The sequence below is a fragment of the Lingula anatina genome, chromosome 2 (assembly GCF_051362555.1).
Source record: "Lingula anatina isolate TDL-2025a chromosome 2, LinAna3.0, whole genome shotgun sequence".
Classification (NCBI taxonomy): domain Eukaryota; kingdom Metazoa; phylum Brachiopoda; class Lingulata; order Lingulida; family Lingulidae; genus Lingula; species Lingula anatina.
In genome coordinates, this window is record NC_141768.1 from 18938751 (window position 1) to 18965646 (window position 26896).

General features: G+C 34.3%; 3 protein-coding genes across 4 annotated transcripts; 1 reads left to right on the forward strand and 2 right to left on the reverse strand.

The window, feature by feature from the left end:
• Positions 1–403: 403 nt before the first annotated feature.
• LOC106174395 (uncharacterized) lies at positions 404–6825 on the reverse strand. 2 transcript variants are annotated; one of them, XM_087007220.1, is made up of 6 exons: positions 6593–6751; positions 5659–5810; positions 3935–4732; positions 3204–3407; positions 2324–2518; positions 404–1427 (listed from the first exon to the last, which is right to left on the reverse strand). In XM_087007220.1, exons 3-6 carry the CDS (start codon positions 3966–3968, stop codon positions 1372–1374), a joined length of 489 nt encoding a protein of 162 aa, XP_086863346.1. In that variant the 5' UTR covers positions 3969–4732; positions 5659–5810; positions 6593–6751; the 3' UTR covers positions 404–1371. The 2 variants fall into 2 exon arrangements, with proteins under 2 accessions (XP_086863346.1, XP_013411396.2); XM_013555942.2 differs by lacking the exon at positions 5659–5810 and having other exon boundaries at positions 6593–6825.
• Positions 6826–6908: 83 nt separating this feature from the next.
• LOC106174420 (PHD finger protein 10) lies at positions 6909–14749 on the forward strand. Its single transcript, XM_013555981.2, has 14 exons — positions 6909–7190; positions 8070–8998; positions 9310–9443; positions 9868–9951; positions 10272–10339; positions 10698–10766; positions 11194–11325; positions 12020–12129; positions 12504–12633; positions 12830–12922; positions 13130–13232; positions 13491–13603; positions 14012–14136; positions 14563–14749. The coding sequence occupies exons 2-14, from the start codon at positions 8082–8084 to the stop codon at positions 14579–14581; spliced, it is 2097 nt and encodes a 698-aa protein (XP_013411435.2). The 5' UTR covers positions 6909–7190; positions 8070–8081; the 3' UTR covers positions 14582–14749.
• Positions 14750–18237: 3488 nt separating this feature from the next.
• On the reverse strand, positions 18238–26894 carry LOC147763453 (uncharacterized). The gene has a single exon (XM_087007207.1). It carries the CDS (start codon positions 26845–26847, stop codon positions 19084–19086), a length of 7764 nt encoding a protein of 2587 aa, XP_086863333.1. The 5' UTR covers positions 26848–26894; the 3' UTR covers positions 18238–19083.
• Between the last annotated feature and the right edge of the window lie 2 nt (positions 26895–26896).

A 26896-nucleotide genomic window follows, 5' to 3' on the forward strand; every position in this document is an offset into this window, starting at 1 on the left:
CCCATCAACGCCCTTTCTGGCTAAATACGGACACAGCACACCGCAGTTTTAATACCCTTCATTTGGACTAATTCCATAAGTCTGTATAACATTCACCATTTATCAACTAACGTTTCTTCATTATTTTCAAAACGAAATGAAATTAACTCCGACTGTCTGGACAACTCAACAAGATTAATGACTCTTGTTGACGCTAATGGTAGGCATCAATGAAACCATTGCGTAGGAGACCAGCAGGCATCATTATTATTTTTAGAGAACTACATCTAACCCGTCATTGTAACATAGGTTCTCATTTATATCTCCATCTAAACCGACGCATGCAATATAGCATTTGCAGTACAATTAGTATCTTATAATGGTAAGATAAATATCTTCAAACAAGGGAGATAAAACACAAGAATTCAAAGGTTTAAAAGTTTTATATCTTGAAAAAAGGGGGGAAATCAGAACCAGACTGGTTGCTAAACTTGAGCTGTATTTTTGTTCTGTGACTCTAGGTAAATAAGTAACACAGAAAAGTGCATGGCACTTACATGTATGGTAAGGACAGTTGCAGAGAAGCTCATTTTCGAACTCTGCCACTGAAGCAATTTCTTTATAAAATAAATCTTAGAAAATTCAGAGTAAAACAAAAAAATGGTATAGAAGTTCCAGGGTGAACAGCTATTTCAGACAGGGAAAACATGGACAAACAGTACACAAATATACATGCTGAAACTGTCTGTACACGAAAAATTAACGAAGCCTTTTTTATTATTAAACCTATCATTGATGCAGCTCTCATACACAATAGAGAGTAAACATATAATGAAAGTATAAATACCTGATTCATTCACTTTACCATTCAATATATAAAGTCAGTGAAGGCTCATTGTGATCCAGCCATTCTGAACAGTACATTTAAGATCACAAATTTAGATCTGCCATTTTCAGTGTAATATAGTAAAAAGCAAATATAAGAAATAAAATATTGGGACCCCTAAAGGGTAATATTGGTGGTTAACGTCACACAAGTGGAAGATGGTCTTACTGGAAACAGCACTTAACTGGTCAGTATGATCTAAATGTGTTCTGTACACAATATATTGGCATTGTGACTGATGGGGCCTGTACAGAACCAGTTGATCTGCGGACTACCTAATTTGCGGATCATATATATGGCGCACACTTGACAATAGATTCCCACTTCCAAGGCCGTACCTGCAGGGGCAGAGCAATTAAATCTCGGCATGCTTTTAAGTGCATCACGCTATATTTGATATCCAGATCAACTGGTTCTAAACAGGCCAATAAACTGGAATTCCATGGTCAGTTTTTTTTCTAAAACCAAACCAAAGGTACAAAGTTTGGAGCATTATTTTTATCCCATTAGTATGGTGGTGGTGCTGAAGCATCGGCATATGCTGGTGGAGGGCCAGGGTAACCTAGAACATGCACAAAACACAAGGAATTATTCATTTCTCCTCATCTATGTATAGTAAGAAAATCATGGTCAGTGATGAGATAGTGAATCATCAGTCATAGATCTACTACATGCACACAATGACTTTGCATAGTTTAAACACAATCATATTACAAACAATTTCACCCAAAGGTACTATTAATTAATGCATTTTTAAGTACTGCGGATATTCTCCTTTAATGAATCTGTAAAGCTCATTTACTGAAAATGATAATGTTTTTCATACATGCCCATGTTGTGTTCTATTAGTACATGTTTCTCAATAAACCAACCCTAATACATGCAATATAGTGGATGTACCTTTTATATTGTTTACTTAAAGATGCATACAATTTTTTGTCACAAAAACCAACCAAATACCAGCATATAATTTCAAATAGTATAACTAAGAGAATTACCAAAAGGCATTGTTTTATTTTACCCGAAAATTATGTTTGAACGGATTTTTGCTGCTAGCATTCTATGCTTTATGCCAATGGGACAGAAAAGTAGGTCACAAAAGTAGGTTAAATTTCCGACCAAAAATTTAAAGAAAGAAGCAGTCTTAAGCTCTTTTATGGCTGATCGAGTGATATATATTTAGTTTATGCCTTGGCATGTCGAATTTATTTGAGTCGTATAAGAAACTAGTAGAAGTGGTTTACATGTGTTACTGGATATCCACGCTCTACCTATGCTCGGTTTGCATGTACCTTTAAATTTTGTTGTGGCTTAAATTAAAATGAAAATACTTTACTGATATTAAATCTTTTCACTCTGTTAGCATAATTATATTGCTTTATGTGACTCTAAAGAAGCTGATACTGATTTACACATTACTAATTATCTAAATGGTTGTGTCATATACTTGGTGTGTACCTGGGTAAGCTGCCTGTGGTCCTCTCTGTGGTGGTCCCTGGGGTGCATAACCTGATTGAGGGGGGTAATATCCACCTTGTTGGGGCGGTGGATATCTACTTTGCTGAGGCTGGGGGTATGTGCCTTGTTGGGGAGGGGGGTAACCACCTTGTTGGGGCTGAGGATAGCCTCCATAACCTGGCTGGGGATAGTAACCTAGGAATAGTAAAAAAAAATTAAGCTGTGTAATGATAGATGCATATAATAATTATACAGCAAGTCTCAAGCTAAACAAGAAAAGCAGACAATTCTTCAACCAACAGCAGGCTATACTATTATGTATAGGTGAGATATATGTTTATCCAGTATGTGATTAATACTATTTATTTTCAAACAATATATAGTAAGTATAATAATGCATGAATATAGACACTGCCCATTCACATGGGTGCCTACCCCAAAGTTGGGCAAAATTTCATATATTTTAATTTTAACTCAGTGGGACTTAGACTGGTTCCCATACCTAGATTTTCTTAACAGTATCGATGCATCTTCAAGGGGTTTCCCGCTACGTAAATTGCTTTCAGTTTAAGCGACTTAGAAGTCTGGCATACCTACTGAAGCTGCTAAACAATTAATTACCCCCTTCAGTAGGCGTGACAGACTGACTAAGCTGCTGAAGTTGATTGCAATTTAGGGAGATACCCCTTTGAGATGGATTGATCCACAGTTAGTACGATATGGGTCTGGGAAATTGAATGGTCCCTTACACTAAACTGGGCTGCAATGTGTTCTTTGGTATGTTTTATAAATTAATTAAACAAAACCAAAAGATATGTAACTTAAAAGTTTGAATTGGCAGGTATGAAGGGTAGGAGAGAGGGATTGTTGGTGTAGTCACCTTGCTGTGGGTACCCATATCCAGCTGGAGGCTGACTTGGTGCTGCGGCCTGGCCCCTGCCTCTTCTGTTCCCTTTCATTTCTTTCTTCTGTGCCTTAAAATCTGCCCTCATGTCCTTCTTTTCCTGCTTACGAATTTGTTCATTTTCTGCAGCTTTGGCAGATCCCTCTGGGTCCACAACTTTTGCGCCAACATTATATGCAACTTGAATATATGAAAAGAAATACATTAAATGTATATTATTCAATATGGGTGCATTTACAATTAAATTATCATATAAGGTAGTTTGAACCCACTCTGCAGGGACTCTTACTGAATACAATCAGATTAAAAGATTAAGATGCCTCATAGAATACAGAAAAACTAGTGGATATACGGGCAGTTGGAAACAAAAGGTGTGTTAATCTGATCACAATCAGCAAGAGTCCCCTGGAGAGTTAGTTTGAGCTACCTGTAGCTAGTTCAGTAGTTTCATTGTGAATGTACCCTATGAGGTGTAATCACATGAAAAAGAAAGTTAAGAAATGGAAATAATAAGTTGATTAGCAAATGTAAACCAATACAAGCCAAGTTTACATATCATATTTCTTTTAAGTTTTGCTGGTACACCAACTAATTAAGACAGAATAACTTATTTTTTTGCTGATAAATACACCAACTTCACATACCTCAGTAGTAAGAATGTAATGATTGAGTATTTGTACCACAATCATAATACACATAGCACTTACTTTTTGCAACTCTTGATGGTGTAAAAAAAGGCATGGTGACTTAGCTTATCCCCAATACTTTGTATATAGTATGTGGTTTTTAATGCCACAAGTCCTCGGTATGCTATTGATTTGGATTCTGTTAGTGATCTGCTGGTGCTTGTTGCTTACTTTCCATATTTCATATCATATCAGTTGTACTCCAGATAAGATGATAAGCAATATTTGAGTTATTTGGTAAATCTAATAATATAAATCCTGCAATTGTACATGTATTGATAAGATAATATATCCATACATATATATATATATATAAATGTAAGAAGGAATATGAAAAGAAATTCAAAGTTCAAAGCATACATCTAATTTACATTTGATTTTTTTATTGAATGGTTTGTGAAAAAGGTGTTAAACTGAAATATCTCACAAAATGAAGTGACCACATCATGTTGTATTACTCTTTCCCATTTCAAATTCGGAAAAAATTAGTAATTCCCCAATAAATGTATAAGAGTTCAATATCTGTCTTTTTTTAAACAAAAATTCCTCCTGATTAACAATTCATTCGTAGTCACTTCTGGGTCTTCTTGGATAACCTGACTTAAAATTTTCTGATAGATTAAGATAAATTTTTCTATTATAAATCTATACATTGTCCAGTCAGTTCTTTGGAGTTGATCCTGCTTGCTATCTTGCATTCTTCCACTATGTTTTCTCTGTTTATTTGAGGGTGCAGGGCAGCCTCGCAAAGTTGCTGTAGGTTGTCCTGCACACTCTCCCTACAGTCATCTTCTTCTTCTTCGTCCTGTTGCATTTTGTCTGTATTAAAGAGAAAAATGTGTATCTTAATCAACCCATTTGGACTAATAACATGGCTTAAGATTATCACAATGTACATTTCTGGGTTTACTGGGCTGAATATGGTACACTGGATCTGACATTCTCTGCAATACTTTAAATGTGCCCTCCCATTTATTTTTGTAACTTTACACTGTAGATGTAGCTTTACACTGCACTTTTAGCTATTACTTCATTTACTCCTTATAGCATCTTAAACAAGACAATTTTGTGCCTAAAATGTTGAAAAATCTGTTCCAAATAACCAAAAATGCACCAAATTGCACCTTGATATAAAAGATTTTCCAGGGGAGCATGCCCCCAGACCCCCTAGTTTTGTTGGGACCCTAAATTGCCCTGCCAACTCGCAGACATTGAAACCCAGGGGCAACACTGGGCATATCTCTGCCAGTTTTAAAGATATAAGAGATGGAAAATATGCAAAGTTCAGTTCATGGTGAAAAGTAGGTCCGTGTCAATTTCAAGGTCACAGTTAGATTGCCAGTATATGACCTCTTATTTAATTTAGTTCAATGGTAACTATGGGTGTATCTCTGCTAGTTTTGGAAACATAAGGGATGGAAAACTTGCAAAGTTTAGCTCATGGTGAAAAGTGGTGGTGGTGGTGGTGGTGGTGTTGGTGGTGGTTCAGGATGAGATTATATATGACCTAAATCCAACAGATGGGGACACAGGTCCTTGCGGTCTAGGAGGTGACTTAATTGTAACGGCGCCAGAATACGGAGCCAACAGAGCCGTACAAGATGGGTCGGGACTAAAACCATGAGTACTAATAACATATCTTTCTTTTTCATTAATGTCATAAAGAAATGCAAAATTTAATGTCTTTTATTATTGATATACAGTATAAATCTTTATAATTATATTAAAAGTAAATTATATATTACCCAGAAGAATCACCAAATGGTAATCATGTTTTGCCTGCATGGTTTCTGATGGCTGTCCCAAAAGCTTTGTTGGTCATCAGTCCTTCAGCATACTTATAACCTGCACTCTCACTGTCTATAGACATATTACAGATTTTTCTAGTTGGTGGAGCCTGAATAAGAATTGATAGATGAAAGTTTGCTCATTTTTGCCAATCAATCACCGTACATCATGAAGTACAATATTTAGTGAATTTAGACTACACTGTGACTGACTAAAAGCTGTTCAGAACAAATGACCAAAAATGCCATTTTTTTTACAGGTGAATTGGACCATGCTGTAAATAAGCTAAGGAAATTGGAATATCCCAATGACTATTGTTCAACAGAGGCCTTAGGTCGCTCAAGACGTAGTTTATCCTTGCTATTCATATTCCATTTGTTTATCCTCACTATTAATATTCTATTTTTTTCCTTAAGTGTTATTCATCTTTTTGTTACAGAAATATAAAAGATGCATAAATTGCCAAAACTTATAACATTAGTAATGATTTTAGGTAACCTCGAAGGTATCGCTTGTGGTGCTACCACTATCTATATTCATGTTATTCTAATGCATAATAAACACTATGTGTTAAAATTAACTGAAAGAAAAAAATATTTTCAAGATTAGAATTTTTAACCAGAATTCATACAAAGCTGTGGCACTGCCATAAAAACCTATTTTTATGGGAACTTAGTGCTGGAGGATCTATACATTTATGTGTTAATATTATTTCTCTTTGTTGTTTAAAATGTATTTATTGTGTGGAATATGAATCTCATACGAGTTATCACGTCTATCACGTTGAAGAAGCCTGTGGCAACATTGCACATTGTCATATTTCCCACTGAATAATTTGTAAACTTCAATCAGTTGATTTGTGCTATCAAGAAAACAAGTTATGCCACTTACTAATTTTTCGTCTTTTGCGTTTGCATGCACAATCGCATCCCCTTCAAAATGTCTTCTGCAGAAGGAAAAACGGCTTGACTTCCTCTCCAACGTCCAACGTTCCCGCCCTCACCACATTATTGCAGCTTCACGTTTTCAAGATAGGCTACTGCAAATAATTCACAGTAAAAACAATTATAACCACACATATTTCAATATATTATTATAAACTCGTTATTAGTAGCCATAAAATTAAAGAGGTTTCATGAAGATGTGACAACTATTTACTAAAAAAAAAGAAAACAATAAAAAAAACTGAAGGAACAAAGAAAATATTTAGAGCGCCATCTATCGGAAAAGACGTCGAACATTTATGCTTTGTGCTTTGTGCGGCTTATCCCTTTCGTCTAATGGGCATACAATCCTTAAGATAGATATTTGGTATTGGAATATCATAATTGCAAGCGCTGAAATATCCCACTTCGATAAAAAAGTGAACAGTATATCTAGATCCATTTCGGTGATATGATTTGACCACACAGCAGGAAACCCCAAGTCAAGCCAAATCCAAAGGCCAGACATCGTATACATATTACAGGCATATCATCAAAGTCATCATGTAAGCAATTTGAAGTGACACACATTGATATGAGCATTGGTCTGTGTGAATGAAAGACATGCTAGTACTGTGCTTTTAAAAGTGTGTTGTAATCTGATTTCAACTTTGTCGCTCTTTGCTTAACTCAAATTTTTCTGTCTAGCTTTTTATCATCCTGTTTAGGTTTATTTAATAATGTATTCACTGAACGTGCATCGGAGTGATAATGATAGAAAACATGGGCTACATAAGACGCACCCCAAACTACTGTTAAAATTCCTAATGTCAGAATTGGGGGAAATCACATCAGTTCATGTAAAATTTCTTGTGCTGGACAAAATTTAATGTTTTGACCTTATTTATGCCTGGCTGTGTATAAGTATGTGGAGTATTTTTTAAATCAATTTAGGCTTCTGATCTTTGATAAAATGATTCCAGAGTCAGCCTACAAACATCATTGTTACAGGTGTATTTTTTAATTTGAGGAAACTTGACTAACATTGAGACCTGTCACCCATAAACTAGTGTACGGCACTGCTTTAAGATTTGTTATAATGTAAAGCACTTGGGGTTTCATGGACTCTAGCAATGTCTAGTGTATTTCTACAGTAAATATGGCCGAGTAAGGTTCTAACTACAGCAATCACAACATCTTTTTTAATGAAAATACGACAAAGGCATTAGCAGTGACTATTGAATTTTAAAATATAGTTACAGTATATATTTGATTTGCAGTTCAGTACAAAGGGACAGATACGTGTCTTGTGTTTAGAATTGAAACTCGTATTCTTTATCCATGTCACTCATTGTCATTGCTCTGTGTGAATACTAATTTAATAGTCCCACTTAATTAATAGAAGCGCAGATAATTATTCATGCATATTTCTATTTATTTTACAGACGTTGCCAACCATGGAACCACATGACAACACTCCTGTTCCTAATACTAAATTTATCACTGAAGATACAAAAGAACTAGTGAGGGATGATGACAAACGGGTTACTTTTGAAGGTGAATCAGGTTCAGGTACATCTGAAGACATTAATGCTGATAATACTGATACTGTTAATGCTGATAATACTGAAGATACTCCCAGTGATGACATTGATAGTGTTTCTAAAAGCATCACAACTGAAGACAATGAAGTGTCAAAATATAAAGATCAAGTTGCAAATATTGAATCTACAAATACTGTATCTGAGAAAGCCAATGATACAGATATGACTGAGCTTAAAAACTTGGTTGAGACAGATATGAGTACAAACCCAGTACTCTCACCAGCTAAAACTACCCAGAAAGAAGATGAAACAATATGTAAAGAAACTGAAAAGACAGATGTAACTTCAGATAATGTTGACATTATTTCTCCTGTAACTGGAAAAATTCCAGCCACTGATGATAGGCAAAAAAGTCCAGTTGTAGTCCTTTCTAAAATAGACTTCCCAAAGTCATTGTCAGGAAACCTTGAAAAGACTGTGACAAGCCAAACTGCTACTTACACACAAGATGAAGACAGTCAAATGAGTACTAGTAAACCAGAGGAAAAAAATGATGAAAACAAAACCAACATAAACTCTGACGGTTTGGTCTACATGGAAGAAGATAGTCGACTCAGTAGGGATGAAGAATCTGTAAAAATTCCTGGAGCTTTCCCCTTGGAGGAGGACAGTCAAATGAGTCTGGCAGAGTCATGTGTGAGCAGAGATGAGACGGTAGCCGGCACAGAGGCAGAAGATAATAATGATCAAGAGGGAAAGGAGAAAAAACCCAAGAAGAAGAGTGCGAAAAAAAGAAGAAGCAGTGTGTCTCTTATTGAAGATAATGCACAGTAAGCTATCTGGCAGGGATTTCTTCTATGTACAGAATACTCTCAGTTTTTTTTTTTAATGTGGGAGGGTTTTGAGGGGGTTAGTATAAAATAAGCATTAAAGATATGATGTTTTTTAAGGAATGGATAATTTTAAAGTAAGGTGTAAAGGTGCGTAACTGATGTAAGAAGAAACTTGGATCCCAATATTTTAATTAAATGTAAGTATGATTTTTAATCTAGAAAAAAATTATAATTTTAGTTATGAAAAGCATTTTTATTTTTTTTTATTTGGGGGCACTTGAGTTCAATCCACATCTTTCTATTTGTAGTATAACCAAAGGTTTCAATGCTGATGACCTGTTTGAGTACCAGTGGCCCCAGGACAAGACAGGGGAGTGGTACATGCTGCAGGAACAGGTCAGCGAATACTTGGAGGTCCTCTCATTCAAAAGGAAGTATCCAGGTAAGAGTATAGGTATTTTAGTATAATGTCAGGTGCAGGGGAAAATAATGTTAACAGTTTATTTTATCATGTAATGGCATTGATAATACATGGGAAAGAAAAACCTGTCCAAGACAGTGAAGATTGCATGATATACTTCAATAATTAAATGTGTACACTGAGCATTAGACCTTCTGAAAAAGAGAAGTAGTAACCAATTAAAAAAATCCCTAAAATAACATGTCTAAAACGTTTAAGAAAATGGCTATAGATCTATAAATTTTCAATTTTCTTAGCTTTTAATTTCTGTGTCACACTTGACTATTAGTAATAATTCACCAGTTGCCAACTCCATTACGAGTGATAATATTTTTTATCAGTATGATTTTGGTCATATTGACTTAGTGCTTTGAAAAGGTGAGGTAATATATGTTTGTGAATTAAGATTTGACCAGAAGACCCTTGGAATATCTGGAAAGGATTTATCTCAAGGAGAATGGAGTGGTCACAGAGCAGCAGTGCGACCTGGGTAAGATCTTTATTTGAAACACACAGAGGCAAACAGTTTGACACAATAAACTTTTAGACAATCACAATTTTTGCAATAATATTGGGATTTGGGGGGGGGGGGGGGGGGAGGGGTATCAGTATGATATATTACCCTGTTATATTACATTGAACAACCTAGACATTTTTAAAGCCTTGGCAGAAAAGGGACTGCCTGCATCTGAGTCAGGAAAGCAAGTGTAGCTACTAAATGAAAAGGATGCCCATTTTGCATTGTATTTTAAGTAGTAGATTTCAGTAAAACTCTGGTAAGTTTCAACAAAACATTTTCATATTTACCAGGCCTGTCACCCCTGAAGAGTGAGGAAGTTTGTGATCTAATGCAAAAGGACTACCCAGCTAAGTATCAGGTAAAATGTTACAAATGGCTTGAACCCACTTTTAAAATATAACCAGCCCATTGGACCAAAATTGGCAGTTTTAGTAAGGGATTGGCAGCTATTTCTGTTATTATTTTGCTTTCGTGATATTTCATAAAAATCGCTTTATTTGATACAAAAATTATTTTTAATGGGAGCACAATTTTTGTTAGAAATCTTGACAAAAGTGCAGTTTTTTTTTTATTAATTTCTTAAATTTTTAGTGTGATGAACATATTTTAAAAAACATGTCAGTGAAAGCACTGAAATGATTAGTCTTCTATTGTCTTGAATTGGAGGGAAAAAGAGAAGGAAGATATGATAAGTTCATGTTTCTGGTTATCTACAGGAGTACCTTGTGGTCTTACAACAAAGAGAGAGGCAGAGAATCAAAGAGAAACACAAAGAATATGGAATGGTAAGTGGGATTGACAGACAAAGGTATAATAATAATAATAATAATAATAATAATAATAATAATAACATTTATAGTTTAAAATCCATATAAAATGTTCAGTAGACTTTACATAAGTGAAGAGAGGAAAAAAATTGATTGAGGTGGGTTTTGTGTACTGATTTTTTTCCATTCTGGCTAAGTGCTGTGTCTATCAAAGAATTTTTCAACTTGAATATGCTCCACAGTTTATTATCATGTAAAATATGATTTTTTATACTTAAAATGGAAGGGTTGAGTTGATTAAGTATTCGGTCAAAGCTTTTTTGATGTATCTATTGCAATTTTACACATCAGATTCATTTCCATTTTTAGCTGTTGTGAAAACCTAGCAAAGCATGAAACAATGTTTTTTGTATTATACAAGATGTTTTTCCTGCCTTTATTTCAGCAACAAGAACAACAGAAGAACAAAATGGACTACTACATGAAAAAGGCTATCAAGTCAGCTGCAGACTTCAATGCACAATTCATGAAAGAGAGAAGAGAGGAGAGGAAGGCATATTTTGACCTTCAAACATTTGTAAGATTTAGTGAAGCACTTGCATTACCCAAATTAAGTTCATCGCTTTGATTATGTATCAGAAATTAATAGAGACATTTACTAAATGGACACATGGTAATTCATTCAACTATAGCCTCATTCCTTATACCCCCTTTACACTGGACGGCGTCCTTTCTCAGACATGCTGAAACTGTCGGTCCGATCGGTCATGACTGGCAAAATTTGTCTGGACCGGTAAAATATTGTACTATGTATTTACAAGAGTTACTTCTGTGTACTACTATGCAAACAAAACGTTTCCATTATTGAATGGACATTTTCGGTCCGGCAAAATTCCATTCGGTCCGGCAAAGTTTTCATCACTGCCGGTCCGAATGTCCGGCAGTTCTGAAAAGTTTTCAGCATGTCTGCTTTCTGCGACCATGAAATTTGGCATCGCTGTGGTCTAATTGATTTGGTATCAGAATGAATGCTCAAAGATCGGCCAGTTGTCGGCACGTAAAGTATTATAATTCTTTAACTCTCAAATGGGGCCTAACTGCTGGACACAGAAGGGACGCCGTCCAGTGTAAAGGGGGCTTTAATGAGGGTGGGGCACAGTAATATGATGTGCAAATCATTTAGTTAACTTAGATATGAATTTACCATATGTAAACAGTAAAGAATTCTAAATTTAATATTGTTTGTATATCTTTGTAATATTACATTCCAGTCCGTCCATTATCCCAAAAACAAATTTAAAGTTTTGGATCCAAGCACAACTAAACCATCAGCATACCCGGTTGCACTAATCCCAGGACAGTTCCATGAATATTATAAACAGTTAGTTTATGGTTTTCAAAACATCAAAATTTGTAGTGCATATGGATGGTAAAAAAAATATGAACTTTTTAACGGCAACCACTATCAAATGAAAAGTTTAAATATTTGTTTGATTTTATGTAGGAATTGAATCATGCAGTCTTTTTTAGTCAGTCTGTTTTATGTGCTTAGTGTTGCAGTTAATATAGTAAATACATTGCCAAATCTTTACTCATATAATGATGTTTTATATTTTATGGTAAGTGTCCTTTTTAAAGTTGGAGATACATGATGACCTGTGGTTATTTATTATTTTCCTTACTTTCTTTTCTCTCAAATGCCCCTTTTGATTTTGCCCAAATTTGTGAATGACCTAATGTTATGTGTACTTGTAGGTATTCCGCAGAAGAGCTGAAGTATCTTCCTGTGAACACTGTGGTCTATGGCCCCCCAAAGTGTGTTAAGGCAATGGGAGAGGGAGAGGAGGGCATAGCCTCTGACACTGAACAGAGTGATGCTGCCTCTGTAAGTTTTTAGGGTGTTTCCTACAACTTTTTCAGATTTATGATATAATAGAAAGTATGATATATTGGCATGAATGGAAAAGGGTATTGTCATCATTTTGGCACATTTTTTTTACAAAATTGTTTTTTATTTAGTCTTCATTATAATTGTTTGCTCCAGTCTGAGTCATGTTCTTGTTGACTTTTGTCCTTTTTAGGATGGGGGCTCTGGTTCTGGGTCCAGCAGCAGTGGAAGCAGCGACTCTGATGAAGTAGACAACAGCCAGGAGAAACATGAGGATGAGCTAAGAGTGAGATATTCTTCATACAATTTAATTATGCTTGATATTAGAAAGTATATTTGTGTGTTCTCTGTGATGTAACCAATTGTGTGTGTTTTTTTATTCTTAGTTGTTGTGCCTTCTTTACAGCCTACACAAAAGGCTTGTCTTCTCTTTAGTTTCACATATTATTTTCTATTAGTTAGTCAGTTTTATATGACATTGTTGGCATTTCAGCCTCCAGATGGAGCCAAGTGTCATGTTTGTGATAGTGGTGCAGAAGCAAACAAATCTGGAAAGCCCGAAGACTTAGTGATGTGTGCAGAGTGCAAGCGATGTGGTAAGTTTTATTTGAGTAATGGTTGGGATGATCTATGAGATTTATTCATATCATATTCTAGAAATTGAGTGAAGAGCATTGCAAAAGAGCCAGAATCCCCTATTCTGTGCGTTATGGAAATCAAATATGGCTTTTTTTTTCCGTTATAGAATATTTTGTCAAATCCATTGCAGATGCAATTATCATTCATGCTAACAGTCACGATTGAAGTAGTCCCAATCCTTTATCCCGATTTAAGTGCATATGATTTTTAAACAGGTCACCCAAGTTGTCTGGACCTGACCGTTGAAATGGCTCCTATCATCAAGACCTACCCCTGGCAGTGCATGGAATGCAAGACTTGTGTGGAGTGCATGGATCCTTACGATGAAGTAAGCAGTTCAGGCATTCTTCATTGCTGAGGCCAATATAAAAAGAAATTGGTTTAAGAAACATATTTAACGAAATATTTCAGGTCAGCTCGTGCTGGGAAATTGTTGAAAACCCAATAATCATTAATTTATTAAAAGTTGTAGTTTGCTAGCAAATGGTGGGATGTTTCTTTAAATCATAACCAAAAAATTTTATGTGAGAAAGCTCCTCAAAAGGAGGTGTGAATCTCTTTCAAATTAAATATTTTCAATGGAGTCTTAAATCATTTTTCCTAATACGAAACTTTTTTTTAGTTAAAAATGTGATTCTGTGAAATTGCTGGCTTGATGAGAAATTCAACAAAAGCGTTAGCTGAATAGTGCATTGTGAAGGACATAGAAGAAACAATTTCTCCCTCATTTTTGCAGGACAAGATGATGTTTTGTGACCACTGTGATAGAGGCTATCACACCTTCTGTGTTGGTCTCCGTAGCATTCCTAATGGACGCTGGGAATGCCCTAGCTGTTACATACCGCCAGAGCCTGCCCCAAAGTAAGTGACTTGCTCATCACAAGATTTATTTCTTTACTTTTTAATTGTTGTGAGGAGGTATCACCAGTATTTTATCTCATTGTTTTACCAAGATTTTTTTTATAAAATTGGAAAATTGGAACATCAAGTTAGTTCTACATTAACACTAAAGAAGATAAAAAATCTAGTATTCCATTTGAAGCACTTACTACCTGAATTTTCATATCCTCTAAGATAACATTAAAAGTTGTAATATTGTTGTCATGCAGTATTGTTGTCGAATTGATTATGTATTTCCTTCTTTTTTATTGGTCAAATTTCATGTCATTGATCAATATAATTATGTTTGGTGATGTTTTCAGTCAGTATTGTTTTATCAAAACTTTAAACCATGGCTATTTGATTGTGCTTAGTTTACATAATATCTTAAATCGTCTTATTTTTTAGGAGGAGTAGAAAAAGATAATGGCGCCAGCTTGCTAGAAGAGAATATTTAAAATGAAACCATCACAGAATTCTGTTAGAATCCAAGAATCCAGTTAGAACTCAATTTGCAGAACTGGATTTGTTTTCTTGGAAATATCTTCTTGAGTTCAGGATATGTAATAACTGAATGTGCTTTATATTGTTTCTTTACATGCTAAAAATAAGATAAAACTGATCTATAGTTGACAGCACTCATAACTGTAAATGTATTTTGTTTTCATAAAAAATCTTTAAAATGACTTTCCACTTCTCTGCAGAGGTACTTTTTCAATTTTAATGAGGATCTCAAATTTTTGTATAATCAAGAAATATTATCAGATATAACTATTTATACCCTTGTAGGCATATTTGAAAAATATATTGTTTATTTTTCATTGGTTCTTGAGATGTACAGATTATTAATTCAATCGATTTTTCCAGATAGATAGCATGACAATACCAGTTTATGCGTTTATGGAGTTTAGGTGACAATACATGAAATTCATCTTAATGTCAGAAGTTTATTTTGTTAGAGAAAATGGAAGATTTAATATCTTTAAAATACTTATCTTTTAATTCATGCATATTTAAAAGGCTGTTTTAAAACAAGGCAGCAAAGCTGTCAAATGTACAGACAAAAAACAGGAAATAACTATGCACAAAATAGGCTACTGTCAATTCTGATGCAAAAATACATTATGTTAAACTGCAAATTCAACATCATATTTTAATTATCCTCAACAGGTAATACCAATGTAATTAAAATATGTGACAAGTTTACACTTTGAAAATGTATAACTTCCAGAAAAAGAAGTCACTTAGACTGCTTTTCCAACTCAGACTGCATTTTAGTCCTGTATTTCTTTTTTGAAAGTTGGCAATCATAAGTAACATGGTTTTCCCATAATGGTCATCATGGCAGCAGCACCCAAAATTGTTTTCTTCTATTCTGATGCCATATTACATAATGGTTAACAGCATAATGACCGTCAATTTTTAATAATAAAATATACATATCATGGATTTTCAGAAAATGTGACTAGCATGGGTCTTCAAGCCCGTGGAACTTCAAAGTCACACCTTGAAAATGCCAATATGTGAAAAATTAAATTTTCACAAAATAACTGTTTAACTGGCAGTAAGAATTACCAAACAGACTGTATTTCCTACTGAAGCTGTATTTTAGTACCATGTTTTTTTCCTTTAAGTTTGAGAACAGTAAATGACATGGTTTTTCTTAAATGATCATCATGGGAGCAGTGCCCAAAATAGTTTTTTTTTTTCAAATTTTGATGCAATATTACATAATGTTTAACAGCATAATGACCATCAACTTTAATAATAAAATATTAGTATTATGGATATTCAGAAAATGTGACTAGCAAAGGTCTTCAGGCCCATGGAACTTCACAGTCACAACTTGAAAATGCCAAAATGTAAACGAGACAGCACTGTTCTGAAATGTTTTTTTTTTTTTCATTTTTAACAATTTTTAACATAAAACAAAATTAACAGTTTTCTGCCATTTTTATATGATCAACTAAGAAAATTGATGAGATGGGAAAAATATCAACAGAGCAGTGTTAAATGTCCAATCTCTTCCATTCTGAGATTCTGAACATAGTGAATGATTGAATCTGACAAACTGCAATGATATGAGTTTATTTCCATTTTTGAAACTTTATTACACAATACACAATAACAAGTTTACCATCATTTTTACATAATCAACTAATAATGTTGTAAAATTGCAGGAAATGCCAAACAAACACTTTTACGTATCTTATTAATTCAATAATGAAACTGTTTACATGCCTAAGAATTGAATCTGAGGAAATGTGAAAAAACTGCATTTCTTTAAGATAATGGCCCGATTATGCTCAACTCAACCTGCGTTTTAGCAGGAATGACCACTCCTGTGAGTTTAATGACAATTGGCCTATCTGTTTTTCTTATATTGTGTTTACAGTGTTGCATATATGCTGAAAAGTGAAAAAAAACCGCATAACTACTAAAATAGTGGCCCGATCATGCCGATTTTCGAACTTGACCTGCGTTATAGTAAGATCGATTACTCCTGTGAGTTTCATGACAAAAAGCTTATCGGTTTTCCTTGAAATGTGTTTACAGTGTTGCATATATGCTGAAAAGTGAAACAAGACAGCACTGTTCTGAAATGTTTTTTTCCCATTTTTAACAATTTTTAACATATATCAAAATTCACAGTTTACTACCATTTTTATATAATCAACTAAAAAGTTGATGAGATAGGAAAAATATCAATAGAGCAGTGTTAAATGTCCAATTTCTTCCCAGAAGAATTTCATCAGCTGTGTTAAGTTATAAGAATGATGTGAATTTTTCTTCAGTCAACAGCTAATATGGAGGTAAAACCTATCTCAATATTAGCTGTTGACTGAAGAAAATTTCACATCATTCCAATTTCTTCCATTCTGAGATTCTGAACATATGTAGTGAATGATTGAATCTGACAAACTGCAATGGTATGAGTTTATTTCAATTTTTGAACATATATTTCACAATACACATTAACAAGTTAACCATAATTAATTTTTGTCTTTTTATTTAGACTCGGCTGTCGTACTAACTGCATTACAGACCCTGGGCATTTTGCTAATTGAAAATTGAAAGCTTTATAGTAGTCATATATCTGTTTAAAATGAATAAGGGTAAGCAAGATGGCAATTTAGCTGTAGATAAATACTCACATAACTAATTGGTGAGGTCATTTTAGTGCATTTATTTTCTAAGATACCAAAATAAAGAAAGATGACACTATAACAAGTTAATATATTACTATTAGGCTGCATTCACATGCAAAATTTAAAAATCCATTGGTGGTATCTAGTGTTCACGGTCTGCGCCCTGTTTACTCTGTAGCGCAGTTAATTAGCAGCGTGAGCTAGTCATTTCCAAAGCTGTAATTAATTTGTGCTGCTAGTTATTTATGCCATGGGGTATTCAGCAATAAAACAATAAAGTATAAAAATGTACAGCTTGAACATAATGAATAAATGACTCTTAGAATACAGAGCACATGACCAGTATGGAATGTGCTAGACCAGAACTGCATGTTTGCAACAAAACCAGGGGTACATATTAGCCATGGAAAATAACATTTTGTTCATTTCTAAGACAAATATTTTTTACATATCTTTTTTACCTTCAATTTTATAAAACTAACTGTATTCACAAAATAAGAAACGATAGGAGAAACTCTGTTTTGCTATGCTCCATAAAATACAATTCAACTCATTCAATAGCCATACAGATTTCTTAAAAATTCTTTTTCTAAATTTTTTTTGCTACTAACATTTGAATAGTCAAAATGAATAAACTTGAATAATTTACTCTAAATTGTCTTCTCTATCAGAGGTACAAAACTGTACATGACATTTTTTTTTTGTTCAAGTATACCGAGTGTTCTTGAGTGTGAAGAATGAACATTTGAACTTCACAAATAACACATCTCCAACAGTGTCAATTATATTATAACATTTATTGTTCTTTCTTCATACTATGAGTAAGAAGAGAAATCCTATGCTTGAGCCCAGTTTTGTTTCCATAAACCCCATGGAAAGAAGTTACAACTGAACATTAATCTTCTCCAAGTAGGTGGTATTTTCCTTTCTGAAATTAAGAAATATATGTAACATGACATATTAATCACATGAAGATTTGTCACTGCTCAATTTGGTTAGTTTTTTTTTTAAATGTGTTTGGCACACTGAAATTGACTAGACAGCAAAGGTGGCAAAGTAGCAAGTGATCCAGTTTTAAGGGATATATAAGCCACTGAAAATGTCAATGTGTGAAAAAAATGATATAAAAATAATGACTGCTGTAAATGTTAACTGATCATGCTGATTTTAAAAAGCAACCCGTTTCTTTACCAAACAAATATACTTCTTAAATTGATAGTGAAACAAGAATATGGTTTGGTAGGTATGGGGCAAAGGACACCAGCCAAGTCTATCTCCTATTTTATTATGCCATGTTTTAAGTTAAAAGGGAAAGATGGTATTTCTTCTTGAACTATAACTGTCTTTAATGTGATGATTATGTTCTTGCTTTCGTCATTTATGTAAAATATGATATATAAATATATATTTAACAATATAATATGTAAAATTTTATAAAAGTAAAGAAGAGCACAATAATGTGTGAAAATGTATGAGTAAACGTGTAACTTAGAATTGAAATAAATAAATAACTCGGTAAACAAATATCATTTGTCAATTTCAAGTATTATGAAGTTGAAGAAATGGGTGTGACATTATTTTTCCACATGTATAGGTAAAAGTAAATAATCTTTTTTTAAAGAAGGGGTAAATTCGTAAGGTTTTGTTAATGTTTTTTCTTTCTTTTTTGAAGTGTCATTCTCTGAAACTTCTGCACATGTGTTTAGCTGTATATGTGGTTGGAAGTACAGAGGTTAAATGAGATTTGGGAGCAATCTGTCTTATAATCTGTAATATAAATTTAAAGACAATTTTTGGGAAAAGACAAACAGACTGGAAAGTGATCACCAAAATAAGTGGGCAAAACTATAAGTTTAAGATCTGTATGATTAAAGTTTGTGAAGACGAGATCTAAGGCCGAGTCATAATTGGTAGTTGGAGTTGTGACATGTTGTCTAAACATAAGGTCTTGGCACATCATTTTTCTGAGAGCATTTGCATTGTTTTCATGGAGCCAGTTGACATTAAAGTCACCTATAATAACACATTTATCTGTCTTATCAATAGTGTCAAGAATATTTCTCAAAGCCTCAAGAAGAACCTGCATTTTACCATGAGGAGGTCGGTAAATTGTGATGACAACAAAGTCAGGAAACTGATCTAACCGTGTGACAGTAATCTCAATTCCAGAAAAATTGCAGTTTTTTGGAAAATTCTCTGCATATCTATGGTGACTGTAGATAGCAGTACCATGCTGTCTATGAAGAGTACTATCATTTCTGTGAAGATATTTATCTTTTAGCTGGTATTTTGTATTTAGGTCTTTAATTGCAAATCTGGTCTCTGTGAAAGCACATACATCTGCTTTCGCTACATCAAGATTCTTTCTGATATCATCAATGTATTTGTGAAGAGAACAGCAATTCCAATGGATTATTTTGAAGTGGTCATCTGGTTGTTCATATAGAAATGATATTGATTTAACAAGCTGTGCTTCTTGCCTTAAACGTTTCATTTCTTGTTTAACTTTATCAGAAATGCATATTTTACTGGCATTTAATTCCAAAATATGCAACCCTTCTAATTTTTCTACACGACTAAGTGCAACATAATGCATGTGCTCATTTTTTCTGCCGCTGAGATCTACAACTAATTCTTTCAATGTGTCACCTTGACATCTGTGTATAGTTTTTGCAGCAGACAACTGCAGTGGGAATTGTTTTCTTACGACTTGATACTGTCCTGTTTTTCCCAGGTGAAATTGTCTTTTAACAGGAAAGATAGGTGTCCATGTTTTTGAAATTTTGCTATTATATAGTGGTTTGTTCATTCTTCTGACATTTTTGCCAATGTCCTCTGCATCAAATTGTACCCATATTAATTGTCTGTCTAAATCTACCAGTTTCACAACATTTGGTGCACCATTAGTAATGCCATCTTCTGTGTCAACATTTAGGACAACTTCAGTTCTTTCCCCAACTGCAATATGCAGAATCCTTCGTAAATTCATGGTTTTTTTATGATCCAATGGAATTTGCTTTCTGATGTTGTTTTCTAAATGTTTTGGTACAGGCCCAGTGATAGTGTCAGTGGCTGCAATTTGAAATTTTTCTCCTTTCGCATTTTGATAACTGGCATGATTGAAATTTTCTACCAGAGAATTTGTTTGGAAAACATGAAGTAATGGTTGTTGGCTAGTTTTTGATTGATCAAGTTGACGTTCACTTAGAACTTTTATGTCTTTGTCTGTGTGATGTCCTTCTCTAAGCCTATTTAAAATTTCTGCAAACTCTTTACTGTCTTTTTGACGCATGATCTCGGTCAGTTCATACATGTGAAAATGTTTCTGCCACAAATTAGTAGCTAATGGATAATAGTCATTGTTTGGATTTTCAAATATCCAGTTATCAAACACAGGCTTCAGTTGAAATAGGTCACCTATAGCCACAATGCTAACACCTCCAAACAATCTGTCATTGTTTTTTAGTTCTTTTAACCGTTCATTGATGAAACTTAACATTTTACTTCCAACCATTGAAACTTCATCAATAAAGAGAACTTTAAGTGATCCAAGTTTGTATCTGAAACTGTTTAACACATCAGCACTGAGTCTTTTATATTTGAGACTCTGATTTGCAGGAATTTTCAGTAAACTGTGAATTGTGTGGCCACCAATATTATAAGCAGCTTTTCCTGTAGGAGCAACCAAAGCAACTCTAATTGTCCGGAAGTCTTCACCAGGTAAACTTGACAAGTACTTTAAAATACCTTGATACAGAGCACGAGTGACAAATGATTTCCCCACACCAGCACCTCCAGACAGGAATATGTGAAATGGATCAGAATTGGATTTGATTAAATGTAAAACATGATGGAAAAACTCTAACTGTTGTCTGTTCATGTTTCTAATCATTTTATAGTAACTGATATCAGGTATTTCTTTATTAACAATTTCTTCTTCAGTGCAACTTTTGGCAGATACATGTATACCCAAATCTTCTGCTAAGTCATAGGACAGACCAACAGAAGATTGTACCACATCACTAGGTTCACACTGATCAACTTCATTTTGACACTCCGTATTTGGTGCAACAGTGGCCCACATATCTTCATCTTCACTATCCATGTTATTTAGATCTTCCATTGCTCTGTGCAATTCATCTTTAGCTGGAGAATACATTCTCTGTTGTTCCCAAATCTCATTTTCTAAATGTTGACATCTCTGTTCGTAACTTTCAAAATTTTGCAAAATGTCAGATTCTTCATTTCTCCATGGAATATACAACATCAATAGCTCACGGTAATGCTTTTCAGGATATAAACTCTCACTGAACCAAACACTGCGAATAATTTTTGCTTTTTTTCGTTTAATAATGTCTGTTTCACATGGAATATCATGAATATCATCCTCAAAATTTTCAAGGTCATGCTTTTCCAATGGCATACCATCTGTATCTAATAATCTAGAAGATCTTTTCTTGCTTCCGCCAATAATGTTCAAATTGTTGTCATAATATGCAGCAAAATCTGCAAGGGACACATTGTCCAAGGAAGGTAAGCGCCTGCTATAACGTTTCAAAAGATTGCTGGACTCAATATTGTCAGATTCATCTTCTAATTCTTTTATTTCTTCCAGTGGCTTAAGTAATCGTACTCTGTCTTCAGGGGGTGTAGTGTTAATGAATACAAATGATCGAGAAGCTCTTCTCATGGGTAACTGTAAAGTGATGTAGGAAGCTTCTTGAGCAGAAATTTCAACATTATTAAGAAATTTGTTTCCAATGTGACGGACTTGCTGTTTTATGTCACTGTTACCTTCTCTAGCTTCTTTGCAAGCTTGATAAAGTAAATCTGACATGCCTCTTTGTCCTTTAGAAATGTAATTTACAATATATGTTGCACAAGCATAGATGTCTAAAACAAACTGAATATCCATATTTGCTCTCCATGCTTGTAAACATGAGCTGGAATAATTGTTTATCCAAATTTCACAGGGCAGTCTTTTTAAGAACAAAGTATCAGTTTTGATTGTAGATCTCACTGCCAAAATGTAATCTTCTTCTGAGACATGTACTTTATTTAAAAATTCTTCAAATGTTAGACTAACACATGTAAAATCTTTGTCATTTATAATATTATGAATCTTTGTCCAAACTTGTGCATATTCTTTCTTCTGTGAAGTATCTTCAAGGGGTTTCAGAATTATACTTTTTTTCATCGGAGGCTGAGGAAAATGGAATCTGCAAGATTTTTTCAAATTCTTTATACATGTCCTTGTATGTTTGTGTGTCTGATAAGATACAAGTTCTTTTATTGGATCATCTTCATTTGGTTTGCTACAGCAAATTGTGCTATCAACAAATTGTATGATGTCTTCATGAGAATTGACACCATAAATAGGTGCATTTTCTATCCAAAGCAGCATGTGAATATGTGGACTACCTCTGTGTTGAAATTCTACACGGTAAAAAAAATCTTGTATTTTACCTAATGGTGCTACTTTGTGGCACAAAAAGTGATGTATCAAACACTGGACTTGATAATCAAAATGCCGTGCACAAGTAATGGGATCACTCTGAATCAAGCGACATTTTTCATCCCAGCTTAGTTGTTCTAACTCTGATTCTGAGTAATGTCTATTATCTACTAATTGACCAAGAGTTCCAAGTAAATGATTCCATTTTGTTTCAGCAGAAGAAAAACTGCAGAAAAAAGTTGCTGCTCCTAGCTGACGTATCATTGCAAATAAATCTTTTTTTGCTTTCTCAAAATATGGGGGGGAACCACGTACTCCTTTTAGGAATGTATAACCTTCATCAAAATGTAAAAGTTTCTCAATGGCTCCAGACTGTTTCAAATCTCCTGCAGTGAGTTTTTTTCCACTAGTTTTATGTTTTCTTACAGCAAGAGAAGCTGACCCAATCAATCTTTTCATCTGCAGTTTTTTTGCTTTAAAAAATATGTTGTCAACACACATTGCTGCTCTTCTGTCATTGCGTCTTAATTCCGACTTGCAAATGTCACTGTAGTGTACAGGGACAAGTCTGTTTTGATTTGCAGGCCTTGCATTGCCAAGAAATATTTCAGGAAAAGCCAGTTCCTCACAGTGTTCATCTCTGAATATGCTGAGTGGATGACCTTCTTGACCAGGTGCAAAAGAGTAAATTTTCTCTCTCTCTGTGTCTTCTAAGAAGTCTCTACCTGTTAACATTGTATCTCTTATACCAGGTTTCATTTCTTCCTCATCAATTTCGTCCCAATCTGTAGTATCATTTGCCTGTAAGTATTTACCTTTATCTGATTTAGCTCGTGTTACCTGCTTTGTTTGCAGCAAGTTCTTGTATATGCTATCAGCAGACAATGATGAGTCGCATACACTCTGCACGATATCATAGTGATCAGAGTTTGTATTTTGTAGGTAAATAGCTGTCTCGTGTGAATGATTGTTCTGGTCAAGAAAGTTAGCTGAATACTTTAACCATTTCCAAGAGTCACCAGGCTTGCAGTAGACATAGATGTCCGTTTGTAGCAGATGTGCTGCAGCAAGTATTTCTGTTTCAGTACCCCAAACATTTACACTATCCATGCCTGTTCTTCTAATATAATTTGCTGAGCTACTGTCATTATCACCTAACATACTACTTGCAAAAGCATACTCAAGCTGCTTCATATGACTGACGATTTTGTTTCTAAGTATAATGTGATTATTATCATACAACATGTCAGAACCAGTGATGGTAAAAGACAAACTTCGAAAAAAACAATTACCATCTCCAATAACTTTCTTCAACTGCCTAGGATTTGTCAAGAGAATATCACTACCAGTTTCAGGCCAATTGTGTGGACGCTTTAATGGTAAGTTTAGTTTCTCGGTTATTTTCTCTTGCCAGAAGGCATCTACAGGCATAAAATGAAATGAAGTATTGTCAGTCCGTAGGTGTTGTACCTCATTTTCAGATTCACAATATGTAGGTAATATATGTCTTTGCTGTAAGTATGATAACTCCTTTTGCAAGTGTGAAACATTTCTTACTCTGTGTCGAATTTTCTTTACAGTTCTGAAGTATCTCGAGTACCATGTTCTTCCTTGTTTTTTTCTTTTAAACAAACCATAATAACTCAGTTTCAAATGCTTATATTTTCTTAGAATATGGTGGCGCTTATAAGCAATGAGTTTTTCAATTCCTTCTCTACTAGAAGATCTGATTGTATTTATCTTCTTGCGATATCTTGATCTGCCTCTCTCTTGTGATTTGAATGCAGGTACACCAAAAATGTGTGGTTGTTTTGAAGAACCAGTACTTTTTCTTTCACTCTGAATAGTAGCCACAAATTTGTCAACATCAGCAGATGGATCATATTTATAAGGCTTGTCTAAAATGACATAGAATTCATCTGCAAAATCACCATCCTGATCCATAAGATGCCCTTCTTCAGAAAATTGAATGTTTTTAGAATTAGCAGGGCATTCAACACAAACATATTCTTTCAGTAAGTTTTGTATTTGTTCCTCACTCAAGTTATAAATAGTTGTATGCTCTTTTTTGGTTTGTTCAAATGTGTCAGAGCTGCAGGGATTTTCTTCTAATTTCCATGTTGTGTCTACAGTTATTCCCTTTTCTTGATATAATTTTCCATTTGCAGTTAACCAAGCTGCAGCTTCAAGTACTTTGTTAGGTCTTACATTCTGAGCATATGCATAATTTTTAAATTTCACATTTCTCTTGAGCTGAACTTTAATTGTAGAACTATCTGCCTCAGTTCTTGGTAACTTTGTTACAGTGGATGTAACATCTGCTGGTATATTTACAACATTTCCTTCTAATTTGTATTGTTTTCCACGAGGAGCTTGTTGAAGCTTCATGAAAACTAACCTTGGGCTAGTTAATCTCCACTCTAAAGGTTTTAAATCCAAGAAGCTGGGTTTTTCTGGAAACGACAGACCATTCACCATAGCGCATGGAGGAATTTTGTTCTTTTTCAAATGAGAAGAGCATGTTAAACATATCCAATTACTGTCAAATAAATCACCAGTTTCTTTGCAATGTTTAACTGCATTATTTTCTAAATTCATGATAGACTCTGAATTTATCACAGTATGCCTGTACCATAGTTGTTGACATATACAACATGTGTAAATACAGCCTTCAGCAACTTTTTTGTGGAATTGTTGTATTAACTGTTGAAGATTAGTATTGATTTTCTGTCTCTTATTACGTTTAGCAAATGAATCAGATTTTCTTTCATGTTTTCTAAATTCGGGATCAGATCTTTTTAACCTTTTTTTACTTCTCTCAGTTACTTTGTAATAAGGATCAGACCTTTTCAAGTGCTTGTGTTTCAGAATTTTGGTCTTCATATCAGACTGAGAGCGTTTTAGTCTCTGAGATTCTTGTTCCTTTTTCCTTAACTGTGGATCAGACCTTTTCAACTGATTGTACTTTAAAATTTTGCTCTTCTCATCGACCTGAGAACGTTTTAGTCTTTGAGATTCTTGTTCACGCTTTCTGAACTGTGGATCAGACCTTTTCAACTGATTGTACTTTAAAATTTTGCTCTTCTCACCAACCTGAGAGCGTTTTAGTCTCCGAGATTCTTGTTCGCGTTTTCTGAACTGTGGATCAGACCTTTTCAACTGATTGTACTTTAAAATTTTGCTCTTCTCATCGACCTGAGAACGTTTTAGTCTCCGAGATTCTTGTTCGCGCTTTCTGAACTGTGGATCAGACCTTTTCAACTGATTGTGCTTTAAAATTTTGCTCTTCTCATCGACCTGAGAGCGTTTTAGTCTCTGAGATTCTTGTTCGCGCTTTCTGAACTGTGGATCAGACCTTTTCAACTGATTGTACTTTAAAATTTTGCTCTTCTCATCGACCTGAGAGCGTTTTAGTCTCTGAGATTCTTGTTCGCGCTTTCTGAACTGTGGATCAGACCTTTTCAACTGATTGTACTTTAAAATTTTGCTCTTCTCATCGACCTGAGAACGTTTTAGTCTTTGAGATTCTTGTTCGCGATTTCTGAACTGTGGATCAGACCTTTTCAACTGATTGTACTTAAAAATTTTCCTCTTCTCATCGACCTGAGAACGTTTTAATCTCTGAGCATTTTGTTCAGCTTTCCTGTACTGTGGATCAGATCTAAGAAGTTGCATCCTGATTTTATTTTTCTCTCTTTTCAAAATATTTCTGTCAGTGCTACTGGTTCCCGTAAGTGAGGTATCCAAAAGAGTTTTATTCACTGCGTCAATTTTGCTTTGTTGTTTGTCTTCTGTCCATTTTAACTGCCTCTTCATTTCATCATGTAGTCTTTTTAAATGGGGTTTGTGCAAATTTGTTTTATCAAAAATGGATGAAATAGAATCAGAGGTAATGGTATTACCAGTGTGTTTTGTTAATGGTACCTTCTTCATTGAACCCACTTTTGAATATTGAACACTTTTTTCCACAGGTTTTAAGGATGTTTTTAATGTTACCATATTGGGTTCATTTTTTTGAATTTCAGGAAAAACTACTGATTTTATCTTTAATTTGTGGGGTACCGTTGATAGCTTTGGGTTGACTGGCATGTTAGATTTTACAGACTTATCTGATGGTGAAAAATGGTCTGAATATATT

Bases quoted from the DNA above. Each gene is read 5' to 3' on its own strand.
- LOC106174395 (XM_013555942.2), bottom strand. From the start codon at position 3,968: ATGCCTTTTTTTACACCATCAAGAGTTGCAAAAA. The intron at 2,519-3,203 runs GTGACTACACCA...TACTATTCCTAG, and splicing joins ATATGGGTACCCACAGCAAG to GTTACTATCCCCAGCCAGGT. The intron at 1,428-2,323 runs GTACACACCAAG...TGCATGTTCTAG, and splicing joins ACCACAGGCAGCTTACCCAG to GTTACCCTGGCCCTCCACCA.
- LOC106174420 (XM_013555981.2), top strand. From the start codon at position 8,082: ATGGAACCACATGACAACACTCCTGTTCCTAATACTAAATTTATCACT. The intron at 11,326-12,019 runs GTAAGATTTAGT...ATTACATTCCAG, and splicing joins ATTTTGACCTTCAAACATTT to TCCGTCCATTATCCCAAAAA. The intron at 12,634-12,829 runs GTAAGTTTTTAG...TGTCCTTTTTAG, and splicing joins AACAGAGTGATGCTGCCTCT to GATGGGGGCTCTGGTTCTGG.
- LOC147763453 (XM_087007207.1), bottom strand. From the start codon at position 26,847: ATGCCAGTCAACCCAAAGCTATCAACGGTACCCCACAAATTAAAGATA.